Raw genomic sequence first — 20,462 nt, 5'->3', positions numbered from 1 at the left:
AAAAAAAAGTCGCTGGAGCCTCCAAAACGGTTCAAAGCCATTGCCAGTCGACTCAGCACGTTCAATTAGAATACACTGTGAATTTCAGCCCCTCTCCACATTTTCATTTAGTGGAAATTTTCGAGTTCCAGAAAATCGACTGGAAGCTCTCCAGAAGTGCTCAAAACAGCTGGAAAAAGTTACCAATCGATTCGGTGGGTCTCAAATGAGTATATTATTATACCAAACAGCTTTCTAGGTCAATTCGTTGAAATTTTTATTTTTTTTAAAATTTCGGGCCCAAATTTGATTTTTGAAAATCCACTACTAAAGGTCGACCAAATGTACTTCAGTATCTGAAATTTCAACTGGCAGTGTGTTTTTGCATGCTCTTTCGATCTAGCTCTGTCTGGTTCAAAAATTTTCTGCCAGTTGGAATAGGTAGGTACCTCCCTTGTGAGGTGAAGCGAGGGTGAAGTACCTACTGTACATTTTTATGGAAGATGAGCTCGGTATGTAGTATAATAATTGTAGCTAGTGTGGGTATCGAGATTGACAATTGACATTACACGCATTACATAAATGTATTATGTAGGTACATACGTGTAATGTGTGTACGCTCATACGCTGTACGTACACATGTATGTACTGTAGGTATAGTAGATACAGGTTGGTAGGTATGTTGTGATGGTACACGGTGCATCGTACACCTGTATTCGAGTCTCGAGTTCATGTATTACCTTGTATAATGTTGACCACTTGCAGCAGCGACAGCAACGGCGGCATGGCGGTGGCACGATACGCGTACACTTTGTTACCTAATAATTTTCGTTGGGTCATTCATCCGGGCAGAATGCGACGGTGAAGACGACTGCAACTACTCGTACGCTGCCGCGCCGGTAGGTACTCCAGTAGCTGTAGCGCTGTAGCCTCTTGTTGCTTGTTGCGTACCGAACTCGGACTCTTGAGCTCGAGTACCCTATACCTATAGTTCCTATAGGTTAGGTTTAGATACCTACTTATCTTATAGGTCTAAAGTATGCTTCGTCTTTTGTCGCTTCACTTGTCGCTGTCAGAATGATTTTCACATCTGCCAGCTTGTGAGTATGGTATATAGAGGATTGCTGACTGTTGTTAAGTTTTGTACGTAGAGTAGAGTGGAGTGGAGTTCAGCTGTACTTTGTGCTGGAACTGGAAGTGGAATTGCAACTGGAACTGGAGCTGGAGTCGAGGTTGTCTGCTACGAGAAGAAGAAGAGTAATCGTGCGATTGGCATGCCATCATCATCATCGCATCGTACTCGTAACTTGTTGGGCATCGATTCAGCAGGTCGGGTAAAGCAGGGCAACGCGAGACGAAGAGAGGGCGAGGAAAGATACGCTGGCCACTCCAGCACTCGACAGTCGATACTCTTCGGCGATACAGTTGTCTTTATTCGCTGATCGCTGATTGCGCCGCGTCATTCGATCGCGCCGCAGAAAAACTCCAACTACTTGTACTGTGTGTGATGTGTACTGTGTAATTGTGTATGTACATGCATCGTATTCGTATTCTTCGTACTTATTCTTCCAGAGTGTCTCCTCTCCGCGCCGCGCCCGTGCTGTCATGTTGAGATGTTGTGCCGCTGCTACCGCTACCGCTGCCGCTGATCGTACTCTTGAGATGTTCGCACAAGTTGATACACGTTACTTGGGTGTCTGTGTCCGTTAGTGCCAGTGTCAGTGTCAGTGTCAGTGTTCGTGTTCTTGTTCTTGTTCGTTTTCGTAATATTACGCAGGTAGGACATTGGTAACGTAACGTAGGTATAGGAAATTAACGAATTTTACGTAGTTGACAAGTTTCCGCGAAGAATTAACGGTCTCATTCCGCGACCAATATAAAACGATAGGTACAATAGTAAAGTTGAACGTCGTCGTATGAATACTCGTATATCGGTTGCATGCTGCGTAGACGGTAAATTAACTTACACATATATGTACATGTACGGGTTACTGGTACAAGTACTAGGTACACTACTGAATTCATCAATCTAAGTACCTGTATACATCGGTTTGCATTCTCGTTTTGCCTGCCGCATTCCTCGCAGCCCGGTAAACGCTGCGCAGCGGGGCAGCAGATACCTATGCAGTTGCTGAAAATGGATTTTCATAGATGCTGCGGCATTTACCCTACAGCCAAGATGACGATGAGGCAATCGAAGCATAAAAGTAGCGCGACTAAGAAGTCAACGATTGTGACAGTTGTACTGGCGCTGGTGACGATGACCGTGATCGATACCAATTACCAAGTTGCAGGTTGGCCGATGGTAGAATCACCATCGCCGTGGCCGCGGTCCACACCGTCGTCGTCGTCGTCAAAGTCACCGTTACCGTCACCGTTACCTTCATCTTCGCCGGCAATGCTGTCTACCAGCGAAGAATTAGATTCGGATACATCTCGCAAAGTTCTCGGATCCAGGTGAGATTAAGCGCAACGTAATATATGTATACGTATAGGTACCTACCTACATAGTACTTGATTCGCAATCCCAATCCACTTCTCTCGGTACCGTAATACTGGTACTTAATACCGTTAGTGGAGTAGATCGAAAAAAATACCTTGGACTTTGACCAAATTCACGGAGGAAGTTTACTTTGAGTTGAAAGTGACCCATTTAAAATTTGAACCCGCTCAGTAAAAGGGGAATAGAGCCAGAGGCCCTCAAAGGGAGATCACGCTTTTCACCCCATAAAGCATTGCGTAGAAAAACTGACACACTCCTAAAAGGATGCGATTTCAGTTTCTGCATCTCTCTGGTGCATAGAAATCAAAATCCAAGGATACTTTTAGGGAGGGAATCGGAGGTTAAAAAGTTGCAGATCGAGTAAAAAATTTGTCAGTTTTCATAAATAATTTTTTCCATCTTCCAAAACACTGCAGAAGATGTTTACTTTGATTTATAGAGGATGTTCCATGGCAAATTTTAGACCCCCTGAATGAAGGAAGGGGTGAAGCCAGGGGTCTTCAAAGTACATAAGTATGATCATTTTTTTAAAATGCATTTTATTTTTCTTCACATATAAATTAGAGTACCAAATATCAGCAAGTTATTTTTCTCGTAAGGGGAGAGGGGGTGTCCTGCGGGAAATTTTAGACTTCTGGGTTACAATATACAAAGCCAGGGTTCTTCAATGTATGAAAACTTTTAATAAAAAGATACCCAGCTTATTCTCAAGCGATGGGTCAACGGAGTAATGTTAAGGGTCTTCAAAACTTGACAATTTGAAAAGAAAATTTGCAATTTCTTCAAGAATATTACTTCAAGTAGAAAAATGTAATCATTCCCTTGCAATCATACCCTTCACCCAACGTGATTTCAATTTTTACGCCTTCTTGACTGAATGAGAATCAAATTCGAGTATTTTTTTTTTCACAGAAGTGCAGTTGAAGTCGAAAAAAACGTATTACAATGTTTAGAAATTATAATAAAATCAGTTGTTATGAACCAAAATAATGTTATTTTTCCAAAAGGAGAGCCGGGAGGAGATGTGAGGGTCATTTTCTACTAGAAGTAACATTAGACAAGATATTGCAAGAAAAAGGTTTTTGTTCTTTCAAATTGTTATGCTTTGAAGACCCCTGACCCTGACTCGACTCCACTGACATAGGGGTCTGAAATCTGTCACGGATAGAGATGTGCAAATTTCAGAAAACTTCGAAATGAAAAGCAAAAATTTCATTGAGAAGTGTAAAAAGTTCTGAAAAGTAAAAATTATGTGACGTCTCATTTTAAAGCTCTCTGTAAGAGCTTTTTAAATTGATGTGTTTTTTACCTACCTATCTAAAAAACACACAAAAAAAACTTTTGGTTACCTTTTTAAAAATTTTGGTTACTGAGTTAATTTTTTTTTTTTAATTCCAAAATCCAATTTATCCAAATTTGGGCCCCATTTTGTAAAGAAAATCAGAGAAAATGTGTCTCGTTTTTTTTTTTTTTTTTTGAAAAGTAACAAATTTCGCCTTTGTTACAGTCGCCAAAAAGGCTCGTTTTTTGCTGAAAATGATAGTTTTTCGCAAAAAATTGTCAAAAAGTATCGGTAAGAATCGTCAAAAATTGTCAAAAATTAAAAAAAAAAATGGTGTCGCTTTTTCGACAAAAATTTGGAAAAAGTATCACCTTTTTTTACCTATACAAATAATTTCCAAAAAGTCTTGCTTTGTGCTACGATTGTAAAAGTCTTATTTTTTGCAAAAAAAAAATGACGAAATATCTCGCTTTTTTGTAAAATTGCTGAAAAATCACACTTTTTCCTCCAAAAGTTGAGCTTTTCTGCCAAAAATTACCAGACGTTTTGTTTTTTTACCAAAAAGTTGCAAAGTTGTCCAAATTTCCTCATCAAAATTGCAAAAAAATATCACTTTATGCCAATAATTGTCAAAGTTTTGTTAGGTGCTGAAATTGTCCAAGTCCTTCTTTCCGACAAAAATTCTCGCTTTTCAACAAAATTGCCACCAAGTCTCGTTTCTTTGTCAAAAATTTTCAAAGAATATTCCCATAAAAGTCCTGCTTTTCGCAAAAATTGTTTGAATTTCCAACTCGAGGTAAACTTCTTCACCAATTTTCGTCAAAATCCAGGCCCTCCATGATTGTTTTTCCATCCATCCTACTATTAGGTATTCAGAGGCGTGCCGAACGAGAGGAAGGGGTGCAAGAGGAGGTGATACTTCCCACCCAACCCAACAGAAAAATGTTGGTAAAAAGTTGTGAATTTTTGGGAACAGTGTGGATGAGTTGGAAGTTGTAGCTGTATGTACGAGTAAGCTGGAATAATCAATGAATTAACAAAAACCATGGATTTTTACTTCTTCAAATGCGAATTTTCCAAATCTTCCTCTCTCCAACTAAATTCCGAGGGTAGAAATATTGCCTTCTCATATCAAAAATAGTCTAACGTTGTTTTACTTGAAATTTTCCAAAAAAAAGTCTCTCTAATGTATTCCAATCAAAACTGCCAGAAAGTCCCAACTTTTGCTAAATGTATCACAAAATGCCCTGTTTTTCTCTGAAAATTCACCAAAATTGTTATTTTTATTTATTTATTTTTTTTAATATACAACGTATGTTGACCCTAAAAAATGAAGAATTGTGAATTTTTCATAGCTTCTGCCTTCGTTCGGCCCTTTTTGTTTATTTTTTTCAAAGTTGGAATACTTACTTATCTGGAAAAAAAAAATAAAAATAAAAAAAACATACTGAATTCAAATTCTAAAATTTAGAAATCAAAAAAAATAAAACTCCTCTTATAAAAAAAAAAACAAGCTCTTTCACCTATCCAAATACGAATTTTCGAAATCTTTCGCCCTCAATTAGTTGAGACCTGTTGCTTTTTTTTCAAACTTGGAATTTCTAAAAAAATCATCATACAAATTCTGAAATTTTGAAACAAAAAAAAATTAAACTCTCGCATACCTATTTGTAAAAAACAATGTTTTTTCATTTATCAAAAATTCAAAATACGAATTATTGAAAGTTTTTGCCCTCGCTCTTGTGCTAGTTTGCTTCTCTTTTACCAGATGGAAAATTCCATATTATTTGAGGCTTCTAAAAATTGAACAGGGGAAACAAAAATTTTTTATAAGTCATGATAGGCTATAATAAGACCTCTACCCACTTGTACATCTAATGTCAACTTATTTTCTCATCTATTGTTTTATTCGGAAAATTGGTACCTATTTTTTTCTCATATCAGTAGGCAAATTATCGCTTGCATACACCTCCCCCCCCCAACATAAATTTAGTTTCGTCCCTGCTTGCAATAGAACGATTCAAACTTTTTGTACCTAACAAATCCAAAAAACAACATTTTGTGCCTTTTTCGTACGACAATTTTCACTTTTCTTTTGGTAGAAAGAAAATCGATGTGCAAACATTTTTCAAACACGGGTTTTCTTCATCAATTATTTTTCATTTTAAAAATTTTTTCAAAATTTCCCACGAATTTTGTCAATTTTGTACATTTTTTATGGTTTTTTGTACGTATGAAGTCATTTTTCAATTTTGTACCTTTTTTGTAAATTCGTAGTTTTTTTCGACCATTAGACACCCTGTTACAAAGGCATCGTTTTTGACAATTTTGAATTATTCAACATTTTTGTTTCCAACTCCCCCTACAAAAATTTCTTCAAGTCACATCTGGCTAATTAGCTGAAAAAATCCAGGAGGGGGGGGGGGTAAAAATTTAGGAAAACCTGGCGAAAAAATTGTGAAAATTTCAGTCTCGCCCCTTCCCCTCCTTGACATACACTTCGTCACGCCTCTGTAAGCATAATAGGTATGTGGGGGTTGCAATATTATGTGCTACATAAATGTCCTGAGTATCTAATTTACCTATTCGTGTTAATTTGTTTTGTTTTGCAACTGCAGTGTGGTGACATCTGTCTCGGTGGTGATGAACAGTAGCGATGGTAAAAACAACGCGTCCTTGTCGACCACTCCAACGCCGGCATTTGAAGACATCTCAATCTCATCCTCGTCGGCAGCCCTAAGTAATTCGACGTCTTCCATTTCCAGTGACGATAACGTTACTCGCACCGCGAAGCCATCTTCATCTTCGGACGATAATAGCAGAATGGATGATCAACAGCAGAAAAGCAATTTAATCGCCAGCCCTGGCAACCTGATGAATCCCGACAAATACGAATTTTACACGTTCGACGAAGCTGGCGACTTGGTTAAAAGACTGATGAGTTGGGACGAAATACAAGGCTTGATAGCGGCCAGCGATACGGACGGTCTACTCGGCGAGGCTGTTGTGCCCATGTACTACAACGAAAACGTCAATGGCAACGTCAATACCAACGGCATTGGTGGTAATGCAGCCACCTCTGCAGCCGCTTTTGCAGATAAACTGCACGATACTCATTTGACCGCGAACGAATTCCAAATGTCTGATGTTCAAGACGTACGCAAGGTGGTTGAAAGTGTACAGAATGTGTTGAAGAGCGAATTAGCAGCAGCTGCTTCGTCGCCTTCAAAAATTATACCGGCGGTGAAGCCTTCGTCGGCGAATTCGAATCCACCCAATTGGTCGTCTCTTTTCTTGCCCAATTTCCTGGAGAATATAGACGAAGCTGCTTTCGTCGATTTACAACATGATCAGCATTTATCGACTAATGATGTTTCTGCGACCACGGCGCCGATTCGGCATTATTCGTCGATGGCTTTGGATAAATTTTCCAATATGGCTGCCGCCGCTGCTGCTACTTCGCTTAAAGATTCGACGACAACTTCAGCATCATCCAGTCCTGTCGTAAGTGAAAGCACCTTGAACAAAGGCGGATTCGTTACATCCACGATGCAGTCTACAGAGGTCACAGCCTCGTTCAAAAATTCCATCACAGCGTCAACCCCGACTCAAAAGTTTACTCGAATTAAGAATACAAGTACAGCTGGAAAACCGATTAATTTCAAGTATTCGCCCAGCACTACGAGCGAGAGGGTTTGGTCATCGCCCAATTTGCTCGCATCCAATTTCACCGTTAATTCTCAGCAACCCTCTTCTGCATCATCACCATCTCAAGCTCCTTCTAGTTCTTCATTTTTAACGCATCCGTACATTCCTCATCTACCATCATCGATGATAACGAGCTGGCCGGTGAAAACTTACTCTTCTACGAAACTAGCGACTGGCAGTGCTTTGAAAAACACCTCGGTAGTACCTTCCATTGCTGCTGATGCGAGTTCTGCAACCAACTTGGACCAGGGTACAGTTAAAACAACAACAACGTCAACTAGGACGACCGGATTTGCGATTGGGAATGAAAATTCGACCCTGTCTCAACCAGGAACATCTGTTACTAATGCTAATCGCGACTCGTTCACTGCTGCTTTAACTAATTTGTTGAATCAAATAAATAACGATCAAAGGCAAACCACGAAGATCAGACCTAGTGTCGATTCTTTGGTCTACGACTCGTCGAGTGCCACAACTGAAATGGCTTCGGTATCAACGGCAGCAGCTTTCGGTCAACGTAACGCTACAGCTTTGAATTCCATTCCAGTAACGTCTCAGGTCGACCAGCAGAAATACAAGGTTACTTCTGGGCTGAGGAACAGTACTGAAAAAGATTCGACCGGATTCGGTATATCGACAACTTCGCCATCGATGCAATTCACACGTTTTGCCAATAACAATGGCAGCGTTCAGTATCAGTTTGGAGCAAACACTACGAACGTGAAACGAGAGAATTCCACCGAAAGCTCATCGTTTTACAAACAATCACCATCTTCGGTTTCGGAGACCAATTCGTACCCGAGTACTGCAGCTGCAGCTAGTTGGTCAAGCAATGGTAACCGATCAAGCGGTAGTGCCACTTCTGTCACCATTCCTAGTACAGTAACATTGGCAACAGGCAAATTCAATCCATTCTCGTCTTATCGAACAGCGACTACATCCAGTATCAGTGTGGCTACCGTAGCTCCTTCGACTTGGTCCAGTGATAATGTTTGGTCATCTGTAAAAGTATCTCCGTTCACAACCACAACAACAGCCGAACCTCTGGTCACCTGGATATCGACAAATAACTTTGAAAATCAACAATTCGAGAATAAAAATTCAAATAATGGGCAAATCTCGGACTCTGATAAGTTGGTAACTGAACAGTACGTTTCAGGAACAGCTCCAGTGACAGGAACCACGACTGCAGTGTCTTGGAAGAATAAAGTGAACGGTGACGTTGGCGACTTTTCTTCGTCTCCTTCACATTTGTCTTATGCAACAACCGTACCTCAACCTTTCACCAAGAAGACTACGATCTGGTCCGGTAACATTGGCTCATTTAGCGATGCTAAAATTCCAGCAGCGACTACAGCAACATTCGCAACATCGTCTTCATTCCAACACACGTTTACCGAACCTTCGACCAATCTTATTCAGCAACAACTATACCCTCATCGAGTAAACTCGGTCAACAACAACGTAGAGTCTAAAACCGCCGCAACTCCTTCTGCTTCAAATACTCACTTTCCCAGCCACCATCATGCTCAGCAACAGCACGTGAATCCAATCCGAAACTCAGCCACAACATTCAACTCGTACTACCATCGACCTAGCACTAGTTCTGGCAGCACTACGACCAGTATTTTGGAGTCTACGAGTACGAAATACACGAAGAATCCCTCGTTGTCGTCTTTCAACGCTACAACAGCAAATGAAATGGTTATGCAACGAGTACCAACTCTGGATCCGCCAAATAAACTCGCATCTGGCGGTATTGGGAACGCTGTAGATGGTAATGAGAATCGTATCGACGATGACGAAGCTCAGCACACATCACTTACGACCAAATCATCGTTGTACCACGCTTCGACGGAATCTGTGAAGAATTTAACGCAAATAGCCGTAATGCTGAATAAATCCAACGACACAACGATGACGAAAACTTCTTTCAATAAAAACACCGTCGCCGAAATGAAGTATAAACCGACTGCTAAACCAAATCGGCCATTGTCGAGTCACCATTTCTTCGATACGACTGCAACAGCTACAGCGACAGCGACGACCAACAACAATAATAATAATCCGAATCACAAGTACCATACAAACAACAACATCAACGAAGAAGATAAAGCGCAAGCTGCAACGGTAAAGCCGATAAATGTGGAATTTCTCAACGATTGTATTACGTCATTAATTTCCAATTCGGTGGTTAGCAGCGGCGGTGGTGGCGGTGGTACTGGTAATGGTAATAATAATGACGACCATGAAACATGGCAGTCAGTGTCACATAACGGTAACATCGGCGGCGGTAACGCGGCCAATGCTAGCCACAGCCATAATACCCATCATCAGCAGCCTCAGCAGCATCATCAGCAGTACAATCTTCATTATCACATTAACGATAAAGACGACCAGGACAACGATCGCGATCACGATCATTCTTCTTCGACCACCGCTAATTACGGCAACTTTTTCTCACGCGACCAAAATAAGTACAGTTCGAGTTCTAGCGCCAGCTCCGCACCCGGAACCACGTCCTCAGCTTCCAGTATGTGGGATACTTTGCAGCATAAGGTGACGTTATCGAGCGGTGCGTCAACTGCAGCCACAGCTGGCGAAAAACAAAAGGAGAATTCGCACATATATTACTACAAATTACCGCCAATTAATTCGCAACCGTTGAAAGCGAACGCCAATACGTTGCCTTCGTCTTCGTCTTCGCTGTCAACGAGTTATACGCACAGTCATAGCCCTACGACTACTTCCAGACCTGCTAATGGTATGACGACGGCAGCTGGGACATCTGCGGATAAAACGTATCAAAAAATAACGACCATAGATCGACCGTCGAATTTACCTTCGAACGAATCACCATCTCCATCGTCGATACTGCCGGATGTTAATCGCATCACTTGGAAACAAAACATGGTTCCTATTTCGACGCCTTCTGCAGCTTCAACCAGCTTTCAAAGTTTGATGCATACTGAAGCAAGAATCAGCAGCAGCGGGTCAACGACCGCCTTCGGGGAGGATTCAATCTCTTCAGCTAGTGTAGAAAACAGAGAAGCTTCATCTTCTGCGATCGCCGATACGAGTTCGTCTCAATTTATCGAATTGACCCACAATTCAACAAAACTCGACAAGAACGATGAAAATAGCGATATCAACTCGACAACGAAACGTACCGAGCCTGTAGCTACTCCTCAGATGCTCTCCACGATGTCCGATATTTCCACTATAAGCGTATCCGAAAGTGCTTCTAAACCAACAACGCCTATTTCCAGCGACTCGCTATTATCAGACTTGAGAAAGGATCACGATGACGTATCAATCGCTATTAGCAACGATGGCGACGACGATGATAGTGATAAGAACACCAATAACGTCAACGATGGTAACGACGATGACGACGATGACGAAGATGATGAAGGCGACGACGACGATGATAACAACGAAAACGTCGAAGGACCGATCAAGGAGCAGAAAGTAGGAGCAATTGGTGATAACAACGAGCATGGCAATCGTTACAAAGGCGAAGACAATGGGCTGTCAACAAAGAATCAGCGAATCGTAAACGCGACTACTACCACTACAGGACAATTTGACCGTAAGACAACATCCAGCGAATCGTTTCTCAAAGATCGAATCCGAACCAATGTAGCGATAGCTAATAGAAATGTATCCAACTCTAATCTGAAACCACAGGATACCAGATTTACTACACCAACGTTTCAAAAAAACAGCTTCAGACCTGGTGATATGAAAAACAACAACAGCATTTCTGGAATATCGAGCTCCTCCAGTACGGTGCCCAGTGTGGCTTCCAACGACAGCGTCGAATTCGTTCGAATCAAATTAGAAAACCATACCACTCAAAGCTGGAACGACGCTACAGCCAGCACAACCTCATCAACATCGACTACCACCACCAATAAACAGAAGGATGATAAAAACAAAATCACTCTCGCCAAAAACCAGCCACCTAAGCAGAATGCTGCGACGACATCGACAACGTCACCATTGGCAAATTCAAGTTGGCCATCGCTGCCTAATCCCAATCCGGTTGTGAGCGGTTTTCGTAGCCCTGCAGTTGCGACTTCAACACTAATCCGGCCACCTTCTTCGACCGCCGGTCCGAATACAGCTTCGTCGTCGACTACCACGTCTTGGACGGTCAATGGCAATGGTAATGCGAACGGCGCTGCTCCAACTGTTGTTGAGTTACATCCTGCGCCTCATGAGAATATGGGTCTGGAAGCGAGTGTAGCGTACTTAGGAGACGATGTGAAAACTTTCATTGATTTATGTAACGAGCTATCTTTCAAAATATGGACTTGGCAGACGGCGAAAAGTTTGACAACTTCTAGAAGCATCGTGCTGTCGCCGTTCGCTCTTCTGTCCACACTAGCCATGATATTTTTAGGAGCTCGTGGCTCTTCGTCCGGTATAATGAACGATTTCCTCAGACTCGACGATATGGTTACTTTTAATCCGCATCAAGTTTTTCGCAATATTACCGAATCGGCTATCAATTCCAAGAACACCGGCGCTGCCAACGTAGCATTTGTGCATCTGGTATTCAGCGACAAGGTACGTTTATGGTATTTTTTCCCCCTGTACCCAACCCTAGCCTCTTGAAAGCTCTGCACTCATCTTGGAGGTGAAATTTTTTGCACGGAAAATAGGCTCAAGGACGAGCTCTGGCTAAAAATGCAATTTCCCCAGCGCTGAACTTGCTTACTTTTGAGATTGGGGTCGATTTTGGGTTCGCATATACATCATCCGAAGGAAAGTATGGGGAAATCGTATTTTTGGGTACCGTTGGTATCGTAAATAAAAAATATGCAATTTCTCAGCGCCCCCCCGCCACGGACCAGGCGCTTATCTTAGGCTCACTTCCTTTCGAAATTTCCACTTTTCAATTGAAATAGGTAATTCATTAAAATATGAGAAATTCAAACTTTTGGATAAAATTTTGTGAAAGCATGAAGAAATCATATCCAGTTTTGGTTTTTCCAAGCTCCAGTTGCGATGGGGCCGCAGGAGCCCTCTCACCCCCTCTCATTAAGACGTATGAAGTTAGGGTGCCAAAAGAAAATATAATACATACATATTTTTTAAAAAACATATAAAAGACGCTGAAGAAAAGTCAGAATTCCCAAAACTCAAATTTCACACGAAAAATTTACGTTTTTAATTTGCGTGAAAAAAAATCAATTTATGATCAATAAGAACATCAATATTTTCAACAGATTCTTTAAAAATTCATCAATAGTGATGAAAAAATTACAACAAAATTAAAATCATGACTTCGGTCAGAAAATAACTTTTTTTTTTAAAAATGAAAATTGAAATGAGTGAAAAAAGGCCATGAAGTTTCATTCAAATTTTTAATAAAAATCAATTCAGTTGAAATTTTGAACGAAATTCTTTTCTAATTCAATATGCTGCTAACTTTCATATGATTTTTAGAAAATTATTCAATTTCTTAAAAAAAAAATTCCTAAATTTTTGAGTAGGCTATACGAGTTTCCAATTTTTACAACCACAACATCAAAATATTTTACTCCGAATTCCAGAAAAAAGTTTTCAATAAGCTGCGAATTTTCATACAATCTCAAAAATAGTGTGCAATTTCAAAGAACAAAAAAAATTCAAAATTTATAAACTAACTATAAATTTGGATTTTGGAAAAATTTTAAATTTCTGCCAAATGTTTCATCTGCTCAAAAAGTTGTGCTTTTAACATGAAAACTTCAGTCGCGAAAAATCAAATTTACTATCAAATTTTCAACATTTCACATGTGTGAGGGAGGGGAGGGAGGCTGCAAAAATGTAGCAAACAAAATCCACAGAATGTAGAAGCGCTTGAAAAATAAAAACCTCAATTGAAAACCTTGAAATTCCAATTTTCAATTTTCACAATCACAACATCAATATTTCAACCCGATTTCCAAAAAATAAAAAAATAGTTTAATTCAACAAACTGTTAATTTTCAAGTAATTTCAGAAAAATTGATCAATTTTGAGGAAAAAAACAGCAAAAGTTGAGAAATAAAAATTTAGATTTTAAAAATTTTTCATTCTAGTCAAAAAAATCTTTTTTTTAAAAAAAAATCTGTCACAAAAAATCAAATTCTTTCCACTTAGGTAGGTCATTAAAATCGATCATTTTTTATCAATCGATTTTCAAAATATATTTTCATATCTGCAGGGATTCGAAAAAAATGTAGCTACCTCTCGCTATCCAGAATGGGAATGAAAGATGTGGGAGAGGGGGAAACCTCAAAATTTCAACTTTTACAACCACGACATCAAATACCTACCTATTTCATCCCAATTTCAAAAAAAAAAAAAAGTCAGAATTGTCTTAGATTTTTCCGAAATATGTACTACACACATTTTGTCAATTTCTTAAGCAATTTCCTCTGTCGTTTTTTTTGCTTTTGTCGATATTTTTTACCCCCTCCCCCCAACAAATAAATATAAATATTGTTCCAATCAAAAATGTTTAAATAAAAGTTATTTCTTGAAACCCAATCTACAATTCCATTTGCAATAAAGTTTCATTTCAAAGCAACCCCTCAAATTTGAAAAAAAAGAAATGCTTCCGAAATTCTAAACTGATTAACTTGGCTCTTGAAGGTTACGCTCAGGGTACGCCCTCTGTTTAAAATGTATTCTTTTTGTTTTAAAATATTTTGATAATCCGGAAATCCCCATTTTCATAAATTTTGGACAAAAAATTGCCCGGGCGTTATTCGTTGTTTGTCCAAAATTTCCTCATCCCAATTCTCGTATTTTAATTTTTATAATTCTCTTAATGAAAAAAAATGATCTTTCAAAATATCTCAACAACGTCCACAGATTATTTTCATTCCAAAATAAATGACTCGTAAGTAGATAACTATATTGAAATTTCGAAATATTGGACAGTTCCTAAAATTTTTACCGGAGAATTTGAACTGAAAAAGATGATGATGTTTGAAAAAAAAAAAATGAAATCAGGCCTGATTTTTTCTAGAGAAATTTTTCGAAATTGGGGGAAGACGGGGCCGGACCTCAAATGAAAATTTTGTATGTACGAACAGAAATTATTGTAGAGATGGGTAGACCCTCAAAAAAAGGGGAAGAAAGTCATTTTTTCCGAAAAAAAATTAAAAAACAGAGTAACTGAAGTAGGTACCTAACTAAAAAAGTGACTAAACATTTTGATGCAGAAAAAATGACCGAAAAATTAGATCTTTCCGTTTTTACGAGTAATTAAAATCTAAGAAAGAAACTCGATAGAAATTTGGACAATTTTTTCTAAAAGCAGGACTTTGGACAATTGGTTCCAAAAAAAATGATACTGTACCGTATTGAGGAATAATTACAAAAAGTAGGTACTTACATACGATCTGAAACGTTTATAAACAAATTAACTACGATACAAAATATTTATCACAAGTCCAAAATAAACCAAAATAGATCCTCGCCGGGAGGCACAAATTAACCGATATTATATTGTTCGTTCGAGCAATTAAACAAACTACAAATTAAAGCAGCCGAATTAACTGAAAAATAGGGGTGAGTTAGCATCCCCCTAAAATACAAATTGACCGTTGATAGGTACACCGCGTCGACTCGGAAAAACACTATGCTGATACAATTTTCTCTTAGCTAAGAGCGGCAAGAGCTTTTTACCTTTGCGGCGAGAGAATGGCACAGTGTTACCACGCGTATCTCCGAAATGTACGAATAAACACTTCAAAACGACTTGAAATCCACCTGCAGTCGACTTCGTAGCGTATTGAAATTAGTTTGCAGAATGAATTTCGGCTTTCCATTTCCATTTGATAAAATTTTGGGAGATTTCAAGTTTCAAAAATCTACTGGAGGCTCCAGTAATTTTCAAAAAGTCGCGGGAGGCTCCAAAACGACTTCAAATCCACCTGCAGTCGACTTTGTAGCGTATTGAAATTAGTTTGCAGAGTAAATTTCGGCTTTCCAACTCCATTTTGATGAAATTTTGTGGGAATTTCGAGTTTCAAAAACCTGCTGAAGGTTCCAGAACTACTCAAAACGGTTTGAAACCGTTTCCAATCGATTTGGCATGTCGAAAATAGGGTATATCCCAAATTTCAGCTTTCTTGGTCTTTTTGGTAAAATTTTGATTTTTTCCCTCATTTTTGGCCTACCTAAATTTGATTTTCAAAAATTCACCAAACGTCAAAAAAGGCACTTCAGAACTTGAAATTTTGACAGGTGATAAATTTTTGCTTGATCTTTCAATCTTCCTTTGCACGGTTTGAAAAATTTTGTGCAAGTCTTACATTGGAACGCAAAATCTGCGATTTCGGCTGACCTGTCAATCAAAATGGCCGCCATTTTGTAAGTAGGGCCACTTTTTTTTAGAACAAGGGCTAGAAATGTTGTTTAGGACTCCCCCTTTGAGAGAAAAATTGCCCAGAGGATCGACTGGGGAGGGGGGATGCAATAGATTCTTATGCGGGCTCCCCGACTACACATTTTCAATGCTTTGGCCCGAGCGAAGCGTGGACCAATTTGTTTTCCTTTTTCACAGTTAAAAATTTCTAGAAAAATGTTGCTAGAATTTGAAAAAAATCAAAGGTCAGAAAATGATTTTCTATCGTCAAAAATGATATTTCAGAAAATATTCTGCCCATGAATAAAAATTTTTTAAAAATTCAACAGGCAAGTTTTTCATATTTTTTTAGTTTCCCCAAATTTGGGGGCTCTTTACAAGAAAGCCAACATTATTTGATGGTACAACAAATGTTTTTTTTTTTTTTGAAAAGGGAGTTATGTAGAAAAATAATTCTAATGTGGAAATGAGATATTTTCAAAAAATTTTCCCTGATTTTGATTCATTCTCTTTTTTTTGATTTTTTCAACTATAAGGGGCTTCTTACTAAGGGGTCAATATGGTTTGATGGACCGAGGAATGTTTTTCCTTGAACAAGGTATTATTTGGAAAATTCTGATACAGAAACAAAAAGTTTTTATGAATTAAGCTGTCTGAAAAATATTCTAACTTTTTTTTTCAAAATAAGAAATTGGAATTATTTTTTCACCCAAGCTTGCAACTTGAAGGTACACTACTAACTATTATAGCAGCTATATTGATTCTGTTTTGGTGAATTTTTTCAGACCAAGGGAAATGTTTTGGAGTTTTACAAAGAGAGACTGCAGCAGTATTACGATACGTACGTGGAAGAGATAAATTTCAACGCGATCGGCGACTTGTTGCGCAGAAGAACGAATTTGTTGGTGAAAAGACAAACGCAAGGCAGAATTCAAGATTACCTGAGAGGATCGTCGATCGCGATGAAACCTCCGTTAGCCACCTTCACCGCCAATATATTCCAGGTAGGTCTAAGCGACATTTCGCTACTGCCGATGTTAAATGTACACAGTACGAGTATTCATTTATTAATTTTGTATTTTTATATTTGTGTGTTTTGAATAGACCGACTGCAGCATCGCTTCGACAGAAGGCCGAGACGGCGAAATGTACTTCGTAGTAAGACCATCAACGCGACAAAGGCGATTGGTGCCAATACCTGCGGTGGTCTATCGTGGCGGTTTCTTGGCAGGTTACGAGCCAGGTTTAGACGCAACGGCGGTCACTTTGAGCCCCGATTCTATAATGAGCACCATTTTAGTACTGCCCGGTCAACAGGGACAGGTTGCACCAGGCGACGGACTAGCTCGTTTAGAGCAGCGGCTGTTGGAATCATCGTACAGAAGAGGCGCTTGGTCGCGTCTGCTTCGCAGTCTGCTATTCAGACACGGCTTAGAGGTGCAAATTCCGCGATTCTCGCACAAGTCCATCTTGAATTTAACCGTCGGACTGCAGAAGATGGGAATGGGCGAAATATTCGCGCCCGAAAAGGCCGATTTGAGAGGCATTAACGGTCTGCTCAACGAACTTCACCTGTCCGATTGCGTTCAAGCCAATACATTCAGCACTTGCGGCGAAGAAAGCATCGGCGCTCGTCATCACGTCGAAACGTTTCCGTCATTCGCTCAGCGCACCTCTTCTGGCCCTGGTGCCACCGGTAACGGCGGAGGTATCGCTAGACACATCGAAGACCTCGCATTGCCCTATGAAGATTATCAAGATCAGCATTCATTGCCACCGCAAGCGCAGCCGCTGAATTCCAGACCCAGGCAAGCCAGACTGCCGGATAATCCTAGACTACGATTTGATAGACCATTTTTATACATTGTACGACATAATCCAACCGGAATGATATTGTACATAGGTAGATTTAATCCCAGACTACTACCTTGATGAAGCGTATATTCGGCTACTTCTACTTAAATTATGTAGGTACCTACCCCCTCGGTGATATATTTTTCAAATATCGTACTTTTCGTTTATCGTTATATTCGTTTATGCATTTAAATCTCGGAGATGTAGCGGTCGATCGAGTATCTATCCTTAATAGGTAGGTAATAAGGTACGGTTCGATATACATTCGAGTCACCTATCTATGTACTCTTTTTTCGTATGGTACATAGGTAACAAATTTTGTATGCTTACTTACTGGAGTAGGTACTGTTTTAAGAAATTCTAAGTCAAAATTTATTTTATAAGAATTGAGCGTAAGCGTAATCTTGTTTATGTACTTAGTGATTCTATACTTACGTAGGTAATGACAAATATCATATTTTGTGTGACGTGCGTACTAACGATTTCTTTCAACGTGCATTTATATTTCGTTAAGCTGTACGTCGTTGTACAGTGTAGTTGCATTTATTAGATTTATTACCCATTTTTGGATTGGATCAGCTAATTCGGTATTTATTATGTGCACTGTACAGTGCCCAATTGCCTATAGGGACTTCAGAGGCTATCGCTTCTGTCTACGTATAGGAACCTTATACCTACATTTATTTAGTTTTTTCAATTTTGCTTGTTAACGATTAGATTAGGTAGATTGCATTTGAATATTGCATTTAATGTAAATGTACGCTTAATTTTACGTGTTAGTGTTAGTACGAAGGTAAGGACTTTCCTTCTTCTTAAGCACAAGTGCCTAAAGTAATAATCGTACTCGATTGGGCGAGTTTTATTACCTGTTTTTTTTTTTTTATTTTATATTATATAAAGTATTGTATGTTGAAAAATTCAGAATTTAGAACAGTATCAGTTGTAAATATTTGAAACTGTTCAATTGCTTCATTCACAATTGAAAAAAAATAAATAAATAAAAATGTGGTAATGTTTACCTTTTTTTTTTAATTTCACTCTGTACAGGGTAAAGTTGTACAAAAACGTGTTTTTAATTTTTAAAAAAATGTTTGTTTAAAACGTTGTTTTTTTTTTTTTAAAAACAGTTTCTTCTTCTTGTTCAAAACTATGTATTTAAGACTTGTTTTAAACACGTTTAAATTTTAAAATGCGTTTTAAAAACAAATTCATTTGTTCTGAATTCATCAATTTTTAAGATGTGACGTTATAAAACAGCTACATATAAGGCTCAAGAAATATTGAAGAATTGAAAATTTGAAATCAAAACACGAAATACCTATGTCTACAAAAAAAAAGTACAAGAAGAAAAATGAAAATCTAAAAATACAGTTAATTCAATCAATTCTACTTCTTTTTCAACGAAATACAGAAGAAAAAACGTGTTTTTTTTAGGAAATTGGAGTTAAAACAAAAAAACGTTTTGAACAGTTTTTTTTTTTTTTTTTTTTTTAACGTACATGTACAACCCTGACAGGATAATAACGAATAACCCAGCAAAAAGGTACACTTACAATAGGGTTTATATGTACTTCACACTTGGTGGAAAAGTTTCTACAGGATTGAATCGTTTGACCCCCCCCCCCCCCCCCGGGCATTGAAAAATCCCTTACCGCCTCAAGTTGCTGCTTGAAAATCTACTACTTTTCAGTTCTTGCAAAAAAAAAATTTCCAAAAAAAGTCAAAATCGCATTTTTAACGTTTTTGTGAAAAATTTGTAATCATGGAACGTGCTCAGAGTGTCACATTAAAGTAGGTAATAACCGATTCGTGCAAAATGGTTATTCAAGAAATCAATCAGGAATAATTGTAAACAAAATGAAACATCGCTCCAAAATTCCAAAATTAGAAAGTAAAGGTATATCATCTCAAGTGTGATAATTCTTGCTAATTTTTTTTTTAATTTAATCTAAATAAGAATAAATATCTATGAGAGCCATTTTTAACTTTACAGGGTTTTCCAAAATGAAAAATTTTGAAAAATTGGTACATAATATAATATGTGAAAAAATGTTTTATCCGACTGCAATTTTGAGTTTGACAAGATTTTTTTTTTTTTAATATTTTGAAACTTGGAACTTTTTATGAGGAAATAAGAAAGGCACAAAATTGAGTTTATAAAATTTCAAAAAATTTCCTTATTGTTCAATTATTCAAAAATTGTTCATAACCACGAAATTTTACTTCATTACATTCATTGAATTTCTAGTAATTATCTTCACATGCAGGTTTCAAAATCGTAATTGTTTTTTTTGGGGGGGCACGTTTAAAAAAATCGTACTGGACTCTATATTTTAAGTTTTTTTACTTCATTTTCAAAATTTTCAATTTCATACCAAGTTTTGAATTTTATTTTTCGGATTTTTCCGTTTCAATTTCAATTTTGGATTTCACTTTCAGTTTCTAGTCTCATTAATGTCTTATTCAATTTCAAATTTTTGAATTTTTTTCTGAATTTTTGGTTTTATTTTCAAATTTTTTTTACCTATTTACTTTAATTTTTTCATTTTATTTTCAGTTTTTGATCTAACTATCCGAATTTTTTATTTAATTTTCAGTTTTTAATTTTATTTTCAGCATTTGATTCAATTTCAGAATTTTATTTCATTTTTAGTTTTCAATTGTATTTTAATTATTAGAATTTTCAATTTTATTATTGGTACTAATTCTGTTTTCAGAGTTTTCGGTTTGATTTGGACTTTTTAATTTCATTCTCAACTCTGGATTTCACTTTCATTTTTTTG

At 38.0% G+C, this 20,462-nt stretch overlaps 2 protein-coding genes across 3 annotated transcripts in view; one reads left to right on the top strand and one right to left on the bottom strand.

Moving 5' to 3' along the window:
• The window catches only part of LOC135831202 (uncharacterized), a 572,431-nt gene that overhangs the window by 487,592 nt on the left and 64,377 nt on the right, over positions 1–20,462 (bottom strand). The gene's annotated exons all lie outside the window — the stretch shown is intronic.
• Positions 1,293–18,687, top strand: LOC135831199 (serine-rich adhesin for platelets-like). The gene is made up of 4 exons (XM_065343503.1): positions 1,293–2,436; positions 6,383–12,047; positions 16,611–16,829; positions 16,930–18,687. The coding sequence occupies exons 1-4, from the start codon at positions 2,102–2,104 to the stop codon at positions 17,755–17,757; spliced, it is 7,047 nt and encodes a 2,348-aa protein (XP_065199575.1). The 5' UTR covers positions 1,293–2,101; the 3' UTR covers positions 17,758–18,687.

Source organism: Planococcus citri, chromosome 1 (genome assembly GCF_950023065.1).
Source record: "Planococcus citri chromosome 1, ihPlaCitr1.1, whole genome shotgun sequence".
NCBI lineage: Eukaryota > Metazoa > Arthropoda > Insecta > Hemiptera > Pseudococcidae > Planococcus > Planococcus citri.
Note: the sequence above shows the minus strand (reverse complement) of the source record. Positions and strands in the feature narration are given on the sequence as shown.